Source organism: Zea mays, chromosome 6 (genome assembly GCF_902167145.1).
Source record: "Zea mays cultivar B73 chromosome 6, Zm-B73-REFERENCE-NAM-5.0, whole genome shotgun sequence".
NCBI lineage: Eukaryota > Viridiplantae > Streptophyta > Magnoliopsida > Poales > Poaceae > Zea > Zea mays.
In genome coordinates this window covers 87,559,252-87,575,963 of record NC_050101.1, presented here as the reverse complement: position 1 = coordinate 87,575,963, position 16,712 = coordinate 87,559,252, and the positions used below count along the sequence as shown (strand labels likewise).

The window sequence follows — 16,712 nt, the reverse complement described above, 5'->3', positions numbered from 1 at the left end:
AATCTCACGTAATGATTTCGTTGTCTGCCACAAGGAAAATATATCTCCTCTACAGGCTTAAGTTGTTGAAGCTTAAAGATTTGCGATAGCAAGAAGGACCTTCGAATTATAAAGAGTTTATTTTAAAAAGGCACGACATGAATTCTTCGAAGCAACAAAAAGTCGTTCCAAGGAACGCAGAGTAAGTTTGCTGAAGTTACACAAAGCCATTCCAAAGGGAGCGCAGTGTAAGTTTCCTGCTCAAAAGTCGTTCCAAAGGGAATGCAGAGCTTACAGCGAAAAATAAACGCTGATACCGCCTAAGTAAAAGGCGAAGCGCGAAAAGTCAACGCGAATACCGCTGAAAGTAAAAGGCGAAGAAGCTCCTAAGGGAGGCTTACAGCGAAAAATAAACGCTGATTCCGCTGAAGTAAAAGGCGAAGAAGCTCCTAAGGGAGGCTTACAGCGAAAAGTCAACGCTGATTTAAAAAGATTATGTGTTTTATTGCAGGGATGTGCGTGTATCTTCGGAATAAATATCATTTTACATAGCATAACATCATCATATCATTTCGCATAGCATAAGCATCATACATCATGCTGCATATACAAGAAGGGGACACAATATTGATCTTCGGAAGAATGCTTTGAAAAAGGGAAAATCATGCTAAGTCACAAGGAGATACAATATTGATCTTCGGAGTGTAGCTTCGGAAAATATTTTCACGAAGCTTGGATATTCTTCATCAGAACACTATGGATATAGTTGTGATAAATGAAAATTCTTCTTCACGAAGCATGAAAAGAAGGGAAGGTGTTTTTTCGTCAAAGACTCAAAAACGGTATGTATGTAAATTTCATGCATCGTAAAGAATTGAACCATAAAAAACAAGTATATTACATTCAGGGTTACAAGATATTACACATATTACATTTCAGATGTTTTTACAATAGCATCTAGTCTTCCCTAAGTACTACTTCCGCAGCTTCGTTCAGGAGTTGATTGACAACTTGATTCATGATAGCTTCAGCCATCTTTTTAATTTCATCGTCATCTTTCGGCTGAGGGCCTGGAGGCGCTTTAGTAGGATCTGAGGGAGGACAGGATACGGCTACATTGCTATTACAAATTGCGAACGAAGTTTAAAATCAAAAATTATAACACAATAAAAACCATTAGTTAATACCTATTTGCCCTTCGGGCTCTGCGGTTTTCTCAACAGCCTCTGCTACTTTTCTAGCGTCATGGATGCCTTTTTCGCTTTTCTGGATAATTTCTCGGGCCATTTCTCGGCCACCATTGTCCCAGATATCGGTGAAAAATTTTCCACCAACCATGCTAGCTTCGGCTGAAGGATCTTCTGCATCTTCGAAGGACAAAGTAGCTTCGGACTGTGCTAAAATCTTTATATGCTCACAATCCTTTCTCTCCAAAATGGTGGCAATCCCCCTGGCACCCGAAAAAGCGCATATGTCTCCACGGCTATTTAAAATTTCCTCAAAGGCCTCAGCTTCGTGATTAATCCATTCGATGGGACCTTCGGGGTTGCCTCTTGTAAAGTTTTCTTTGCTCGAAAATGTGCCAACGCTGGCGAAGCTAGCTTTCATTTTCTTAACACACTCCATAGATTTGTCATAGCATCTTTTCTTGGACGAACGAAGCTCTTCAACAGTTCCTTCTAAATGATTTGCCCATTGGTCGCTAAGTTCTCGCTTCGTTTCTTCAAGTATGTGTTCTTCTTTAGCTCGGGCTAATTGCTTCCGAAGATCGTCAATCTCGTGCTTTTGAGCCGCAACTTGTGCTTTAGAGGCAGCTTCGTCCTCCTTTATTTTATCCACCAATGTAACTAGAATTTTGTCCTTTTCCAAGGCTTCATTTCTTAGTCTGATAACCTCCGTTCGGAGGTTGTTGAAAGCAATTTCATAGCTCTCGTCTTCGGCATTCTTTTGCGCTCTCAGCGCGTTGCTTAGTATTAAACCCTATATATAAAAGAGTGAGTCTAAGAATAAAAGAATAGATTTCAAATCATAAAGTTTCCAAATGCGTAGATCTCGTACCTTCAGGCTATTATACGCAAGGCTGTCCGCAAGATCGTCCTTTGACAACGCGCAGAGGCCAGCCTCCAGTTTCGGAAACCCCATGCTTCGGGCCATTTCCCGGCAGACGAGTAATTCTTTGTTATCCGGGAGACAGTATAGGAAATCTTCTTCATTTGTACCATTGAACACTAGTGCCCCCTTCGGATATTTCAACTCTTTGGCATAGTGATTAGCTTCAAAAACTTCTTCTTCTGATAACTTTTTCCCCGAAGCATGTCGAACAATATAATCAAGGACTTTGGGGGATGCTTCGGGGGCAACAGCACTGACTTCTTCAACAAGAATTGGCTCCGTCATTTTTTCTTCCTCGATTTCCAAGGATTTTACCTTCGTAGGTTCTGAAGGCCCAGCTTCAGTCTCAGCTTGTTGCTTTAGAGCTTCAGTATCAAAGATTTCAATTTCCGCTTCGGAAGTTTCAACAGTCTTCTTCGGAGTCGTGCTTGAGGACTTAATTGTCTCCAATACATCTAGTACATTGACCATTCTTTTTCTTTTCGGGGTCACTGCTGGGCCCTTTTGGTTTTTTAATGTCTCAACACTTGCTGAAGGACTTAAAATTTCCAATATTTTCGTTCCTTCAGTACTCGGTTTTTCTGCTTTCTCTGCTGAGGGTGCTTCAGCTTTTTCTTCGATCTTCGACACTGAAGTTGGTTCTTTAATATCGGTGGCCGAAGAGGTTTCACCGGCGAACTCAGGCACTGAAGCTGGTTCAATGTAGCGTGGCCGGTGTGTGAGAACCTTTACCCTTTGTCTCTTTGGCGCTGGCTCGCTGGGAGCGGCTGAAGCAGTTTCCTGTGCAGAAGTTGCGCTTTTTCTTTTTTGGCCCCGCGCTGGATAGTGGTAGTCGGGGTACACGAACCGAATTGCGTCAAACACTCGGTTCAGTCTTTTCTTTTTCCGGCCTCCGAAGGCTGCTGACAATGCAGTATCTTCGGCCTTTGAATAAACCCCAAGTAGTTCATCACTTAAATTTTCAATGCTTTTTAGCCAGTCATCATCTGGCTCAACGAATTTATCTCCGAACTTGAAAGTATACTTCAGCCTGATAAGTCCACCTTCGTCAGCCTCTTTTTTGGTCTCTTGCGGCATTTCCCATTTTTCCGCAAGCGGACAAACTCTGAAGGCAATATGCTCTTGGACCAGATCTCTCGTCCCAATAAAAGAGCAAACAACTCCGAAGGCTCTCTGGCATTCTTCGGCAGCTTCATTTATTTCAACCTTCGGCCTCCGTAGGCCGAAGCGTTGCCAAATAGGGCACATAATTATACCTTTGATATCTTCCCGTGTTTTCAGGTTATTCTTCACATAAAACCATTCTGTCATCCAGTCGCCGGGCCATCTCTTCCGAAAGGTTGGCACAGGACAGCTTGACCCAGACCGAGAGACGAAACTGTAGCAGCCGAAATTATTGTGATATTGCTCCTTACCCCAGGGTTTTGTCTCGTATAACAATTCGTGTATGTTGCAGAAACTTTTCGCATCAGGTTCCAGACCTTGGCTTCTCACGGCCCACACGAAGATATTCATCCTTATGATTGCTTCGGGGGTAAGTTGGTGAAGATAGATTTCAAATATTTTCAGCACCTCTATGAAAAAGCTGCTCAGGGGAAATCGTAATCCAGCTTTCAAAAAGCTTCGGAACACTACGACTTCATTTTCCTCAGGGGTCGGACAAGTCTTTTCTCCTTCGTAGGCCCTCACAATGGACAAGTCCCGGAAATATCTTCCCCTCATGTTGACAAGATGATTTTCTTTGATACTTGATTTGCCGAAGACCGCATGGCTTGGTCGCCAAGGGCGATCTTCGGAGTCTTCATCACCGCTATCCGCATCATAACTGTCGCTGTCATCAGTATCTTCAGACAAACCTTCTAAAATCTCTTTGGTGATCTTTTCTGTGTTGGTTTTCGACATTGCTTCAAGAAACCCCAGGTTTTTCTCTTCAGAGAGACTCAGCTTCATCTTGATAGCAGCCTTTTTGTCTTCAGACATCTTCGAAAATGCTAAAAACTGTTTTCAAAGCCGAAGCTTAAAAACTTAAAAGGCCAAGCAAGTGTTGGTGCGCAAGAGCTAAAAATTGAGTAAGCAAGAGCAGATGGCAAGAAAGCGTACCAAGTGAGCTCGTGGTATGCTCTTATTTATACGCCCAGTGCATTGAAAATTGGAAAACCCCGCTTGTCAGTGAATGTTGCTATTCTAGCAAAGGAAAGGTGTTTTTTCGGACCTTCGGCTTAAGGCCTTCGTCCATGTCGCAATTTAAATTTATTAATCTAACAAATTAATATTGCGAGGGGCTACTGTTGGGGGCCTTCGGCTTCCGAAGGTCCTCAAAAACATGATTTAACGATGTTTCTGGAGTATAATGTGTGAACAGGTATCTTCGGACTCAAATTGGTACCACAGTGGGAGAAGCCCAAAGAATACGAAGGTCGACACAGCACCAAAGCTGTGAGCAGGAAAGCTTCGGCGTAATAGCAGAAAAGGAAACCGACTTAAAGATGAAAAGGCTATTCAGACCTCGGTGGATTACTATAGAATTACTACCAAATGTAAAGGGCATGGGTGTAATTTTATATGAGCTATGTCCCGTGCCTATAAATAGGTGAAAAGTGCCCCCGTACTGTTCACGCTGACTTGGCATTTACTTTTGCGTCACGCTTGTATTTTTACCTTCTTTCAAGACGAAGGTACATTTGTAATTTGATATCATTTCTATGTTTCCATAATAATAATATAGAAATGAGTTGTTAATTATACATAATTGTGTACATTATATTCTATATAATTCCTTCTTCATTATTATATGATGTGTTGATGAAGGTATGTCCTTCATAACCTTCGTCCGAAAAGCATTATATCCCAAGGGAAATAGTGCTCCGAAGGACGAAGGACTTTAACGTTTAATATTTTTTGTGTTGCCTTGTTCTTAACTTATAGCATTTGAGAACAAGTCCCCAACACCATGTTTGTTTGTATTGCTACGACTAGCGCGGGGCACGTGTCATCTGTAAAGCAAGTTGGTACCTGGAATCTCAAGTGCCAGGCAAGTTGTGTCCTTGATCACTTCTTTTACTCATTCATGTTCTTATTAATCATAATGATCTGCATAGGTTAATTTTGCTGGGACCCAATAGGTTACCCTAGATTTGGCTATCTTTATACCTTGTTTCACCACTGATTTTACTACTAAATTTTTGGGTAGTACATGCTAGTGCTATATGTGGTTTTGGGTATGGAGATACATTATTCATGATTACACTTTTGTTATCTGTTTATTATTATTATTATTCATGATAAGATCATTATGTTAATGGGAACATGGAGAACCACCCGGGAAAACAGTGCTACCACAAGGGTTTATGGACACCCTTGGCTGATTAATAAGGAAAGCTAGTGGAGGACTACCTTACCCGAAAGGGGCAAGGGCAGTAGGGGAGTGGTCAGTGCAGGGAGGTCCTTGGTTGATTTTGCTGCGATGGCGGTCAGGCAAGAACCCTGCACTGGAGCTTCCTATAAACTGTAGCGGGTTTTCTGAAGCTAGTGGAACTTTGTAAAGGCCTCGTAGTGGTACCCTGCCTCGCTTCCTTGGTAGAGGTGTATGGAGTCTGATCAACTCTGTGGCAAATGGGTAACACGACTTGTGGGTAAAGATGTGCAACCTCTGCAGAGTGTAAAACTGGTATACTAGCCGTGCTCACGGTCATGAGCGGCTCGGACACTCACATGATTAAATTATGGAACTTAAACTCAATTTGTCATATGCATTGCATCGCAGGTGAGGTTGTTACTTTTGTTCTACTACTTAATTGGGTTGATATTTACTTATACTTAGTAATTGCTAATAAAATTTTGACCAACTTTAAAAGCAATGCTCAGCTCTAACCATCCTCTTTGGTAAGCCTTACACGTGAGCTCCCACCTTTGGCGAGTTCATGCACATTATTCCCCACAACTTGTTGAGCGATGAACGTATGTGAGCTCACTCTTGCTGTCTCACACCCCCCCCCCACAGGTCAAGAACAGGTACCACAGGTGAGGCGCGTGGAGGATGCTGCGATGGGTTCGTGAGAGGTCTAGGTCGTCGTCTCCAAGTCAACTTTGGTTTGCTGGACCGTTGTCTCCTTATAATGTAATTATTTATTTTGTACAGAACTCCTATTATATAGTAAAGATGTGACATTCGATCCTGTGCCATGATTCATCATATGTGTGAGACTTGGTCCCAGCACACCTGGTGATTATGTTCGCGCCCGGGTCTTGGTGCCCCGAAATCCGGGTGTGACAGAAGTGGTATCAGAGGAATGTTGACTGTAGGACGAAACCTAGATAGGACTGGACAACCAATACTTACTTACCTTTTGCTACTCTGATTCTTTTCTACACTTATCTTGATCTTTTCTCATCTATTTCCGCTTACTCTGATTATTCTTACCTTTTCTTTCTAAAGACAAATGTGGATTTCACACTTTGAAATCATGTGCTTAAAGTGAAAGTGACAGGGATGACGACAAGAAAGGGAAGAAGAAAATGGAGAAGAAAAGATACTACAAGAAGAAGGGTGGCGAGGCATACATGGGGCGGGAATGGGACTCCGACGAGAGCTCCACCGACTCCTCCTCCGACGAGGACGTCGCCAACATCGCCATCAACAAGGGCCTTCTCTTTCCCAACGTCGGCCACAAATGCCTAATGGCTAAGGACGACAAGAAGAAGAAGGTACATTCTAGAGATACCCTCAAATACACTACTTCCGATGATGAGGGTAGCTCTTGTGATGATAATGATGATTTAACCTCTCTTTTTGCTAACCTTACTAAGGATCAAAAGAAGAAAATAAATGAATTGATAGAAACCATTAACGAGATGGATGATCTCTTGGAATGCCAAGAGGACTTGATCGCTAAGGAAAATAAAAAATCTATTAAATTGAAAAATGCTTATGCTCTAGATGTAGAAAATGTGGAAATTTGTCTAAAGAGCTTAATATGTGCAATGATTCAATTTCTTGTCTTAGAATTGAGAATGATAATTTAATTGCTACGATTGAAGAATTGAATGTTTGCAAACCTTCTACATCTGCTGTTGAACATGTCACTATTTGTACTAGATGTACACATACTAATATTGATACTAATGTGGTTGGAGATTCCCAGCTAGGTATTAAATGATTCGGATTGCCATTACTTCATGGATATGAAGACTAGATCTTCAACCTTCATCGTAGATAATAAGTAAAACATGATCTTCGTTAAAATAAAGCTAGATCAGGACAAGTGATTACTCTAGATCAGGTAAATCTAGAATTAGGAAAGAACTAGTTAAATAAAATTTTGGCCGAATGACCCACTACTAGTAAGCTTTTCTGCAAAAAAGAGTCTTTTGAAACTTGATAAGCTTTACCTTGATTTCCCACAAGCTAGTATATCCTTGAAAGTATTTTCTTTAGTCTGGTAAGTCTTACTGAGAAATTGACTACTCAAGGTTTTATTTCATATGTTGTTGCAGATTCTGAGTTTGCTTTGATTGTGGTTGATGTTAAGTGCCGGTGGGGTCGACTTTCTTATATATAAGTATATTATGTCTATAGTTTCTTTATTAGGATTACCACTTAAGCTAGTATGTATTTTTAAACTTATAAATGTTTTATACATTCAAAGTGTGAGTTGTATTCACTCCGATAATTGTATTTTGATAAACTCAGTGTAATTTGTAATCTTTTGTAATAATGAATTAATTTCCGCTGCAAATGTTGGTATGTAAGTTGTGTTTACTTAATCCTGCGATCTTGGTTATTAGTGATTTATTCGGGGTCCTTAGCTCGAACAGATTCTGTTAAGTTATTTGCTACACATGTATAGCCGTCTGAGGTACCCTAAGAGCGTTTGGTGGTAATAGGGGTGGTAACTGGCTCTAAACTTTACATTATAAAATTTAGGAATCAAATTGGATTTAGATCAATCTCTATTTATATTCATTTTTGAACTAAAATTTAATAAAGTCCCTAATTATAAAAAAATATTTAGATCATGATCTATTAATATCCCTAGATGATAAAAGTAGTCGTGCCAGTCGAGCAAAGGAGTCGTTAGTAAGCATGCGACTGCTATGTTGTATTCTTCTACGACAGAAGCTCTGGTCGGTTTAGGCCTTGTTTGTTTGTGATGGATTAGTGTGTCGGAATAATTTCTAACCAGATTGCTTCTCTAATTTATATAAACTTTGATTAGTTAGAACGATTCCGGGTACAATCCGACACAAACGAATGAGGCCTTAAGCGAACCGAATCTTATCCATCATGTGTGCCGAAGAAGGCTTGCGTAGTACGTCGACGAGCTCCCCCAGCACGTCGTGGCCGACCAGGTGGCAAAAAAAAAACGTTACAAAGCGTGCAGAAGCTAGAATACAAAAAATAAAAAATGAAATAAGGGGCATTACGAGAATCAAACTCAGAACCTCTCGCACCCAAAGCAAGATAATTCCACTAGACCAAACACACAATTTTAATTTTTTGTTGAGTTAACTTGAGATAAATGATGCAACAACAATACTGTACTAGAGATCTAGAATAAGTCCCAAGCACTGAAGCTGAAGTGCTGAACCTCTCAGGCGTGCTATCTAGATAGTCTGCTTCGTGGTGCTGCGATCATATATCAAGGGGGCATTGAGTTCACAAAGTCATGTGGAGACCTTCAACAATTATGAACACACAAGTGAAGCAATTTTCATGTCCCGGTTGAAATTGATAGGGTTATGTTATGCGCAAAGGTGAGCTTCCGATCCTTCCAGCCGATGTTTCCTTGCAAAGCCGTTCACCAAAATTTCTACATAATGCTTTCAGCATTTTTAAGTTTCTGAAACTGAAATGTCATCTGAAACCGCATCCGGTCAGTGGATCGCATCAAATCTAACCACCATTACAGATTTTTTTTTCTGAAACTATCTTAACAAAAGATAACAATCAATTCTCATGTCACTGTATATATCAGGGGTAGCAATGCTTTTCCCAAAGATGAATAGAAGCTCTGCCCCCGTACTCCTTTACGGTTCTGGTGGCTCATCAAACTGTGGGTATTCTAACATCTCAAAACCTGAATTGGCAAAGGAACAAGAAAAAGAATGACATACTTAGGGATCATATAATAACAGCAAGGGACCTAGTCAAGAGTAGACATAATAGATAACAATAGACAGTTTGCCCCAAGATTGACAAATATTGTCTACTTATGTAGACAACACTATTGGCTATCAAGCAGAACAACTGAATGTATGCGAACTGGGGTTCAGATTATTGGAACAACTGAATTTGTGACCTGACCACCATGCTATGAAATGCAATCCTCACAAAACAAAGTAGAGCACAACTGGAGTAAAGTGTTAAAAAAACAGAAAAAACAACTGCAGCTACTATGTGAAGTTGCAGAATTTCTCTGAATAACTGTGGGCTAAGCAAAACAACAGGCAAGTAACATTTCCCTGTTGTCCGTATGACATTGTGTTCTACTCAAAGTTTACATTGATCTCTTTGCATAGCAAATTCTGAACTAGTACAGAACAAAAGCAGACTCTAGTTTTGAACCAATTCTGATGATCCTTCAAAAAAAATCAAATTCAGAGCTTTGCATGGGCTATGTTGTTTGCAATCCACACTGCCCTTACCGCTGGAGGCTGGACACTTTATACATCGCACAAGATGAAATGATAAGTGGTCCACACTACTGCGAAAGCGACAGAGTTCTAGCTCACCTGGTGATCCGGTGGTGACCACTATGATGTCCAGGGGATCTGTGTTATGAGGCAGGTCTGTGATAAGCGGGATTGCGAGCGCATATATGCCGGCCCGCAGGCACAACGTGATGTTCTCGTCACCCTGACGGAGCGCCAGCTCGGTCCTCAGGTTGGACACGGAGTAGTCGTTGAAGTTGAATTCAGGCTTGTCATGAATAAACCCATCATCGTCCATCTGCACGTGCCGGATCATCCGGCCCGCAAATGGATGCACCTTGGCCCGCCGCTTGAATAGGCCACGGCTTACATGAATCTGTTGCAATAGAACACTTGAATAGGCCACGACATTCTACCATGATCAAATGTAGATTAACGCTGGCAGAGCAATTCTTAAAGCCACCACAATCTAGAACTAGAACAGACAACAATTTCTGGATAAGTGGTAGGAAATGGGATGGTAATTTATGTGATCGATAATTGCATCCTAAAGAACAAGAAATGCAGAGGCTCGAGAATACAAGAAGGCGTTACTAAAGCTTGCTAGGAGCGTGGGATACCGAATCAGAACTTTCGAGAGACAGATCGCCGTGAACACCAAATTTCATCAGCAAGAACTAGCAGGTTGAGTCTTCTTTCGGAAGAAGTGAAGAGTTTTATTAAGTTCAGACTTCGGCAAGAATAAACGCAAAGATTGCGGCCAGGAGAGTGCAATAATCAGATTAGGCATATGTTGTTGAGATAATCTCAACGCGAAGAAGAAACATCCATGCTTGGAAGATGTGCAAGTTCCAACATCCAAGTAACCCGTTCACGGGATAAACATGAGGAGTCGAAAGGAGAAAGGATGGCGAACTCACCGTAGGTTGTTGAGGTGGAGGCAGAAGGGGTAGCGGCTGCGGGCTCACTGGGATGGCCTCAACCCTCCACTGCATCATCGTGGTCAGGCTGCCGTTCCTGGTATCGACGGTGACGACGTTGTTCCAGTAGCGGTGCCTGCCGTTGGCGCGGAGCCAGCGCTGGTGGTTGTGCAAGCGGACGTAGTTCTGGTCGGCATCCACCCTAAAGGCCGTCCACATGAAGGGAGCATCCACGTGCGGCGAGTTGTAGTCGCGCTGGACGGCGCGGACGCCGCGGTGGCCGGGCGGCGCATCCTGGTCCGAGACCGCGAGGTACCGGCCGTAGGCGGCGCCCTGGAGGAGGAAGATGTCCTCTTCGCCGGGCCAATGCTCCGGTTTCCACACCGCGTTCACAGAGGGCGCGGCGCCGAGCGGGCGCAGGGAGACCCCGCTCGCGTCCGCGTCGGCGTGGACGTACTTGTCCCGCGCACGGCTGCGCAGCCGCACGAAGCCCCCGTTGGGAAACAGCTCCATAGTCGCGGCTTCCGCCGGGTGGTGGTGGACTGGTGGTGTGGTGGGCTGGTGGCGCGGCGGCGACGGCGACGGCAGACGGCCGTCGGTCTGTTGCGTGGAAGGGAGAGGCGAGGGGCGAGAGCGGAGCAGAGCAGGTGTTCCTTGGAATGGAATGTGACGGTTGCACGCCGGGGCCAGGCGCGGAGCGGCGGGGCATTTCAATGTAGGCGATGGAGTGTGGGCTCGCGAGCGTAGGTCGGTTGCGCTCGTGTGTTCTTTGACTGACGTTCGGGGCCATTGCTGGGCCCAGATTCGAGGAGGCAAGAACTCCTCTCCTACCACTCCACCAATCGTGTGTTTTTTAAATATTCTAAAATTATAATAAATCCAAAAATATATATTTTACAACTAAAACCACCCAAATTTTTAGAATAAATAATTTTAGACAAACAAATCTATAAGTGGCTTCACTCACAGAATAAATTATATTAAGTCAAAAATAAAATCTTTGTGATTTATTGACAAATAAAAATCATGCTCCAAGCATGTATACATCAATCACTGATTTAAACTTTGTGTTACTTCAAAAGTTGCTTATCTTTTATATCATTATTTTCGTATTTTTGAAAATATTTTTTCTCTAATGGGTTTAACAACAAAAATTGAATTGTTTTTAATTGATGGGTTTGAGTTGTTACAGCTTATTCCATACACACTGTGAGTACTAAGATTTATGAAAGTCGTCTAGAGGGGGTGAATAAGAGAAACCTGAAAATTATAGACTTTAAACACGTACTATACTTGGGGTTAGTGTTAGAAATAATTTGGAGTGCGTAAGATAGTTCTCATTGTCAAGAGTTGCTCAATCAATGCGGATAACTTTGGGAGCCAACTCAAATTAATATGAGCAAGGGAACTTTAAGAGAGAGGAAAGAAAGGGGAAACAAATCAAGTGGAGATCAACACAAATGAACACGTCGATTTGTTTACCGAGGTTCGGATCCAAAGAACCTAGTCCCCATTGAGGAGGCCACAAAGGCCGGATCTATTCCAACCCTTTCCCTCACTCAATCGGTCACATAGACCGATCGAGTGCTTTCTCCTTAATCACTTGGATCACTAAGACCCCGCAAGGATCACCACACACTTAGGTGTCTCTTGCTAGCTTTACAAAGCACTTAGAAGTTTAGAGTCAGAAGAAGAGAGCAATTCAAGCAACAAAAGAAACACAAATGATCCTCTCTCAAGACTCTAAGCAATTGAGTTGATTTTGGAGCTTGGAGGGGATTGAATGCTTTGATTGTTTCTTTGAAGTGTTTGCCTTTGCTCTTGTATTGAATGAGAAGTGTAGGAGGCTTGGATGTCTTGAATGGTGGTGGTTGGGGGGTATTTATAGCCCCAACCACAATTCCAGCCGTTGCTGTCGATGGGCACACCGGACAGTCCGGTGGCGCACCGGACATGACAGTGTTCATTGTCCGGTGTGTGCCACATCAGCAGACCATTGGGGTTTGGAGCGGTTGACCGTTGAAGTCCTTTGTCCTTTTGCGGCACAGAACAGTCCGGTGGCACACCAGACAGTTTGGTGTGTTTTGACTTCGCAGCTCTGACTTCTGGCTTCTCCGCTTTCCACTGTTCACTGTTCACCGCAGTCGACCGTTGGGCGTAGTTGACCGTTGCTCCGTTAGCTCACCGGACATATCCGGTGCACACCGAACAGTCCGGTGAATTATAGCGGAGCGAATCCCAGAAAAAATCGAGAGCGCCCAGTTCGCGAGGTGCTCGGCCTGGGCACTGGACAGTGTCCGGTGCGCCATTGGCAGCACCAATGCTTTTCTTTGCTCCAAACTTTGTAGAGTTCCTCAACTTATTTTCTTTGTTGGTTTATGTTGAACTTTATGCACCTAAGATAATTGACAACTCGGCAAACTAGTTAGTCCACGTAGTTTGTGATGGACGTCAAACATCAAAATCAATTATAGGAAATGTTTTAAGCCCATTTCCCTTTCAATCTCCCCATTTTTGGTGATTGATGCTAACACAAACCAAAGCAAATATAAAGTGTAGTAATGTAACTAGTTTGCAATTTGATAGTTGTGCAAAAGTTACTTTGAATTTAAACCAACTGAAAGTATTTCTAAGTATATATGATTGCTTTCTTCTTGTTTAACATTTTGGACCACATTTGCACCACCTATCTTATTTTTCCAAATCTTATGGAAAATTATTTTCAAATTCTTTTGCAAATAGCCAATGGTATAAGAATATGATTTCAAAAAGCATTTTTCAAGATTTTGAAAATTCTCCCCCTGTTTCAATTGCTTTTCCTTTGGTTAATTAAAAGCTCCTCTGAAGAATTTCTCCCCTTAGTTGTCAAGAGGGTTTTTGTAATTTGAAAGATTCCACCCCCCTTTGTGAAACAGTTTTGAAAATAGGGTGGTGGTGTGGACCTTTGGCTTTGGGCATATTAATTTCCCCCCTTGGCATTAATCGCCAAAAACGAAGAATCTTGAGAGACCTTTTAATTCTCATCCAATGAATAGGAATGAAAATTTATAAGGAGGGCAAAGGATAAATGATACCGACAGAGTTGAGTGAAAGCCTTGCCTTACCGAATCCTCCATTTCCCTTTCAATCTAAGGCTAATCATAGAGATACTCATAGAAGCACATTAGTCTTAGCCTTAGCACAAGAAGAATAAGAAATATGTATTTGTACCAAATGAAAGAGACATGATCAAAGGTATATAAATGAGCAATGTGAGCAAGATTTCAATAAAAGTTCCAAGAATCAAGAATATTGAGCTCATTCCAAGAATCAAGAATATTGAGCTCATTCCTAAGTTTTCTAAAAGTATTTTCATCTAGAGGCTTGGTAAAGATATCAGCTAATTGGTTGTGGGTGCTAACATAAGCAATTTCAATATCCCCTTTTGTTGGTGATCTCTCAAAAAAGTGATACCAGATGTCTATGTGTTTAGTGCGGTTGTGCTCAACGGGATTATCCGCCATGCGAATTGCACTCTCATTATCACATAGGAGAGGGTCTTTGCTCAATTTGTAGCCATAGTCCCTAAGGGTTTGCCTTATCTAAGGTAATTGTGCACAACAGTGTGTTGCAGCAATATACTTGGCTTCGGTGGTGGAGAGAGCTACTGTGTTTTGTTTCTTTGAAGTCCAAGACACCAGGGATCTTTCCAGAAACTGACAAGTCCCTGATGTGCTCTTCCTGTCAATTTTACATCCGGCATAATCGACATCTGAATACCCAATTAGATCAAAGGTAGATCCCTTTGGGTACCATAGCCCAAACTTAGGAGTGTAAACTAAATATCTCATGATTCTTTTCACGACCCTAAGGTGAACTTCTTTAGTATTTGCCTAGAACCTTGCACACATGCATACAGAGAGAATAATATCCGGTCGTGAAGCACATAAATAGAGTAAAGAACCTATCATCAATCGGTATACCTTTTGATCTACGGATTTACCTCCCGTGTCGAGGTCGAGATGTCCATTTATTCCCATGGGTGTCTTGATGGGTTTGGCATTCTTCATTCCAAACTTCTTGAGTATGTCTTGAATGTACTTAGTTTGGCATATGAAGGTGTCCTCTTGGAGTTGCTTGATTTGAAAGCCAAGAAAATACTTCAACTCCCCCATCATAGACATCTCGAATTTCTGTATCATAATCCTACTAAACTCTTCACAGGATGACTTGTTAGTAGACCCAAATATAATATCATCAACATAAACTTGGCAAATAAACAAGTCTTTAGCAATAGTTTTAGTGAAGAGAGTAGGTTCAACTTTACCAACTTTGAAGCCATTAGTGATAAGAAAGTCTCTCAGGCATTCATACCATGCTCATGGGGCTTGCTTGAGCCCATAAAGCGCCTTTGAGAGCTTATAAACATGGTTAGGATACTCAATATCTTCAAAGCCGGGAGGTTGCTCAACATATACCTCTTCCTTGATAGGGCCATTGAGGAAGGCACTCTTCACATCCATTTGATATAACTTAAAGCCATGGTAAGTAGCATATGCAAGTAATATACGAATTGATTCAAGCCTAGCTATGGGTGCATAGGTTTCATCAAAATCCAAACCTTTGACTTGTGAATATCCTTTTGCAACAAGTCGGGCTTTGTTCCTAGTTACCACACCATGCTCATCTTGCTTGTTGTGGAATACCCACTTGGTACCTACAACATTTTGGTTAGGACATGGAACTAAATGCCATACCTCATTCCTCGTCAAGTTGTTGAGTTCCTCTTGCATTGCCACCACCCAGTCCGAATCTCTAAGTGCATCTTCTATCTTGTATGGCTCAATAGAAGATACAAAAGAGTAATGCTCACAAAAATGAGCAACTCGAGATCGAGTGGTTACCCCCTTATGAATGTCACCAAGTATGGAGTTGACGGGGTGATCTCTTTGAATTGCTTGGTGGACTCTTGGGTGTGGTGGTCTTTGGTCTTGAATTTCTTGATCATCTTCCTTGTCTTGATCATCTTCATCTCCCCCTTGATAAATGTCCTCCTCTTGAGGTGGCTCATCGTATTGGTTCTGATCCTCGTCCTATTGAGCCATTTTCTTATCTTGAGTTGGTGGAGATGCTTGTATGAAAGATGATGGTTGATCTTGTGCTTGTGGAGGCTCTTCGGATTCCTTTGGACACACATCCCCAATGTCCATGTTCCTTAGCGCGACACATGGAGCCTCTTCATCATCTAGTTCATCAAGATCAACTTGCTCCACTTGGGAGCCATTAGTCTCATCAAACATAATGTCACAAGAAACTTCAACTAATCCAGTGGACTTGTTGAAGACTCTATATGCCCTTGTGTTTGAGTCATAACCAAGTAAAAAGCCTTCTACTGCTTTAGGAGAAAATTTAGAATTTCTACCTCTCTTAATAAGAATAAAGCATTTGCTCCCAAAAACTCTAAAATAAGAAACATTGGGCTTTTTACTGGTGAGGAGTTCATACGATGTTTTCTTGAGGATTCAATGTAGGTAGAGTCAGTTGATGGAGTAGCAAGAGAGTCGGTTGATGGAGAAGCAAGCGGTGTTAATCGCCTCTGCCCCAAACTGATCTGGTGTCTTGTACTCATCAAGCACGATCCTTGCCATATGCAATAGAGTTCTATTCTTCCTCTCCACAACACCGTTTTGTTGAGGTGTATATGGAGAAGAAAACTCATGCTTGATGCCCTCCTCCTCAATAAATCCTTCAAATTGAGAGTTCCTGAGCTTCGTTCCATTGTCGCCTGTAATCTTCTTGATTCTCAATCCGAACTCATTTTGAGCTCGTCTCAAGAATCTCTTTAAGGGCTCTTGGGTTTGAGATTTTTCCTGCAAAAAGAATACCCAAGTGAAGCGAGAATAATCATCCACAATAGCAAGACAATACTTACTCCCGCCGATGCTTATGTAAGCAATCGGGGCAAATAGATCCATGTGGAGCAGCTCAAGCGGCCTGTCAGTCGTCATGATGTTTTTGTGTGGATGATGAGCTCCAACTTGCTTACCTGCTTGACATGCGCTACAAATCCTG

General features: G+C 42.1%; 1 protein-coding gene across 1 annotated transcript; it reads right to left on the bottom strand.

The window, feature by feature from the left end:
- Positions 1 to 8,624: 8,624 nt before the first annotated feature.
- On the bottom strand, positions 8,625 to 11,174 carry LOC103629522 (uncharacterized). The gene is made up of 3 exons (XM_008650618.2): positions 10,662 to 11,174; positions 9,823 to 10,117; positions 8,625 to 9,167 (listed from the first exon to the last, which is right to left on the bottom strand). The coding sequence occupies exons 1-3, from the start codon at positions 11,172 to 11,174 to the stop codon at positions 9,118 to 9,120; spliced, it is 858 nt and encodes a 285-aa protein (XP_008648840.1). The 3' UTR covers positions 8,625 to 9,117.
- Between the last annotated feature and the right edge of the window lie 5,538 nt (positions 11,175 to 16,712).

What these genes read in the sequence shown, in the direction of transcription:
- LOC103629522 (XM_008650618.2), bottom strand. Translation starts at nt 11,174, where the DNA reads ATGGAGCTGTTTCCCAACGGGGGCTTCGTGCGGCTGCGCAGCCGTGCG. An exon ending in CTCCACCTCAACAACCTACG is followed by an intron (nt 10,118 to 10,661) that starts GTGAGTTCGCCA and finishes CTATTGCAACAG; the next exon opens with ATTCATGTAAGCCGTGGCCT. An exon ending in GGTCACCACCGGATCACCAG is followed by an intron (nt 9,168 to 9,822) that starts GTGAGCTAGAAC and finishes TTGCCAATTCAG; the next exon opens with GTTTTGAGATGTTAGAATAC.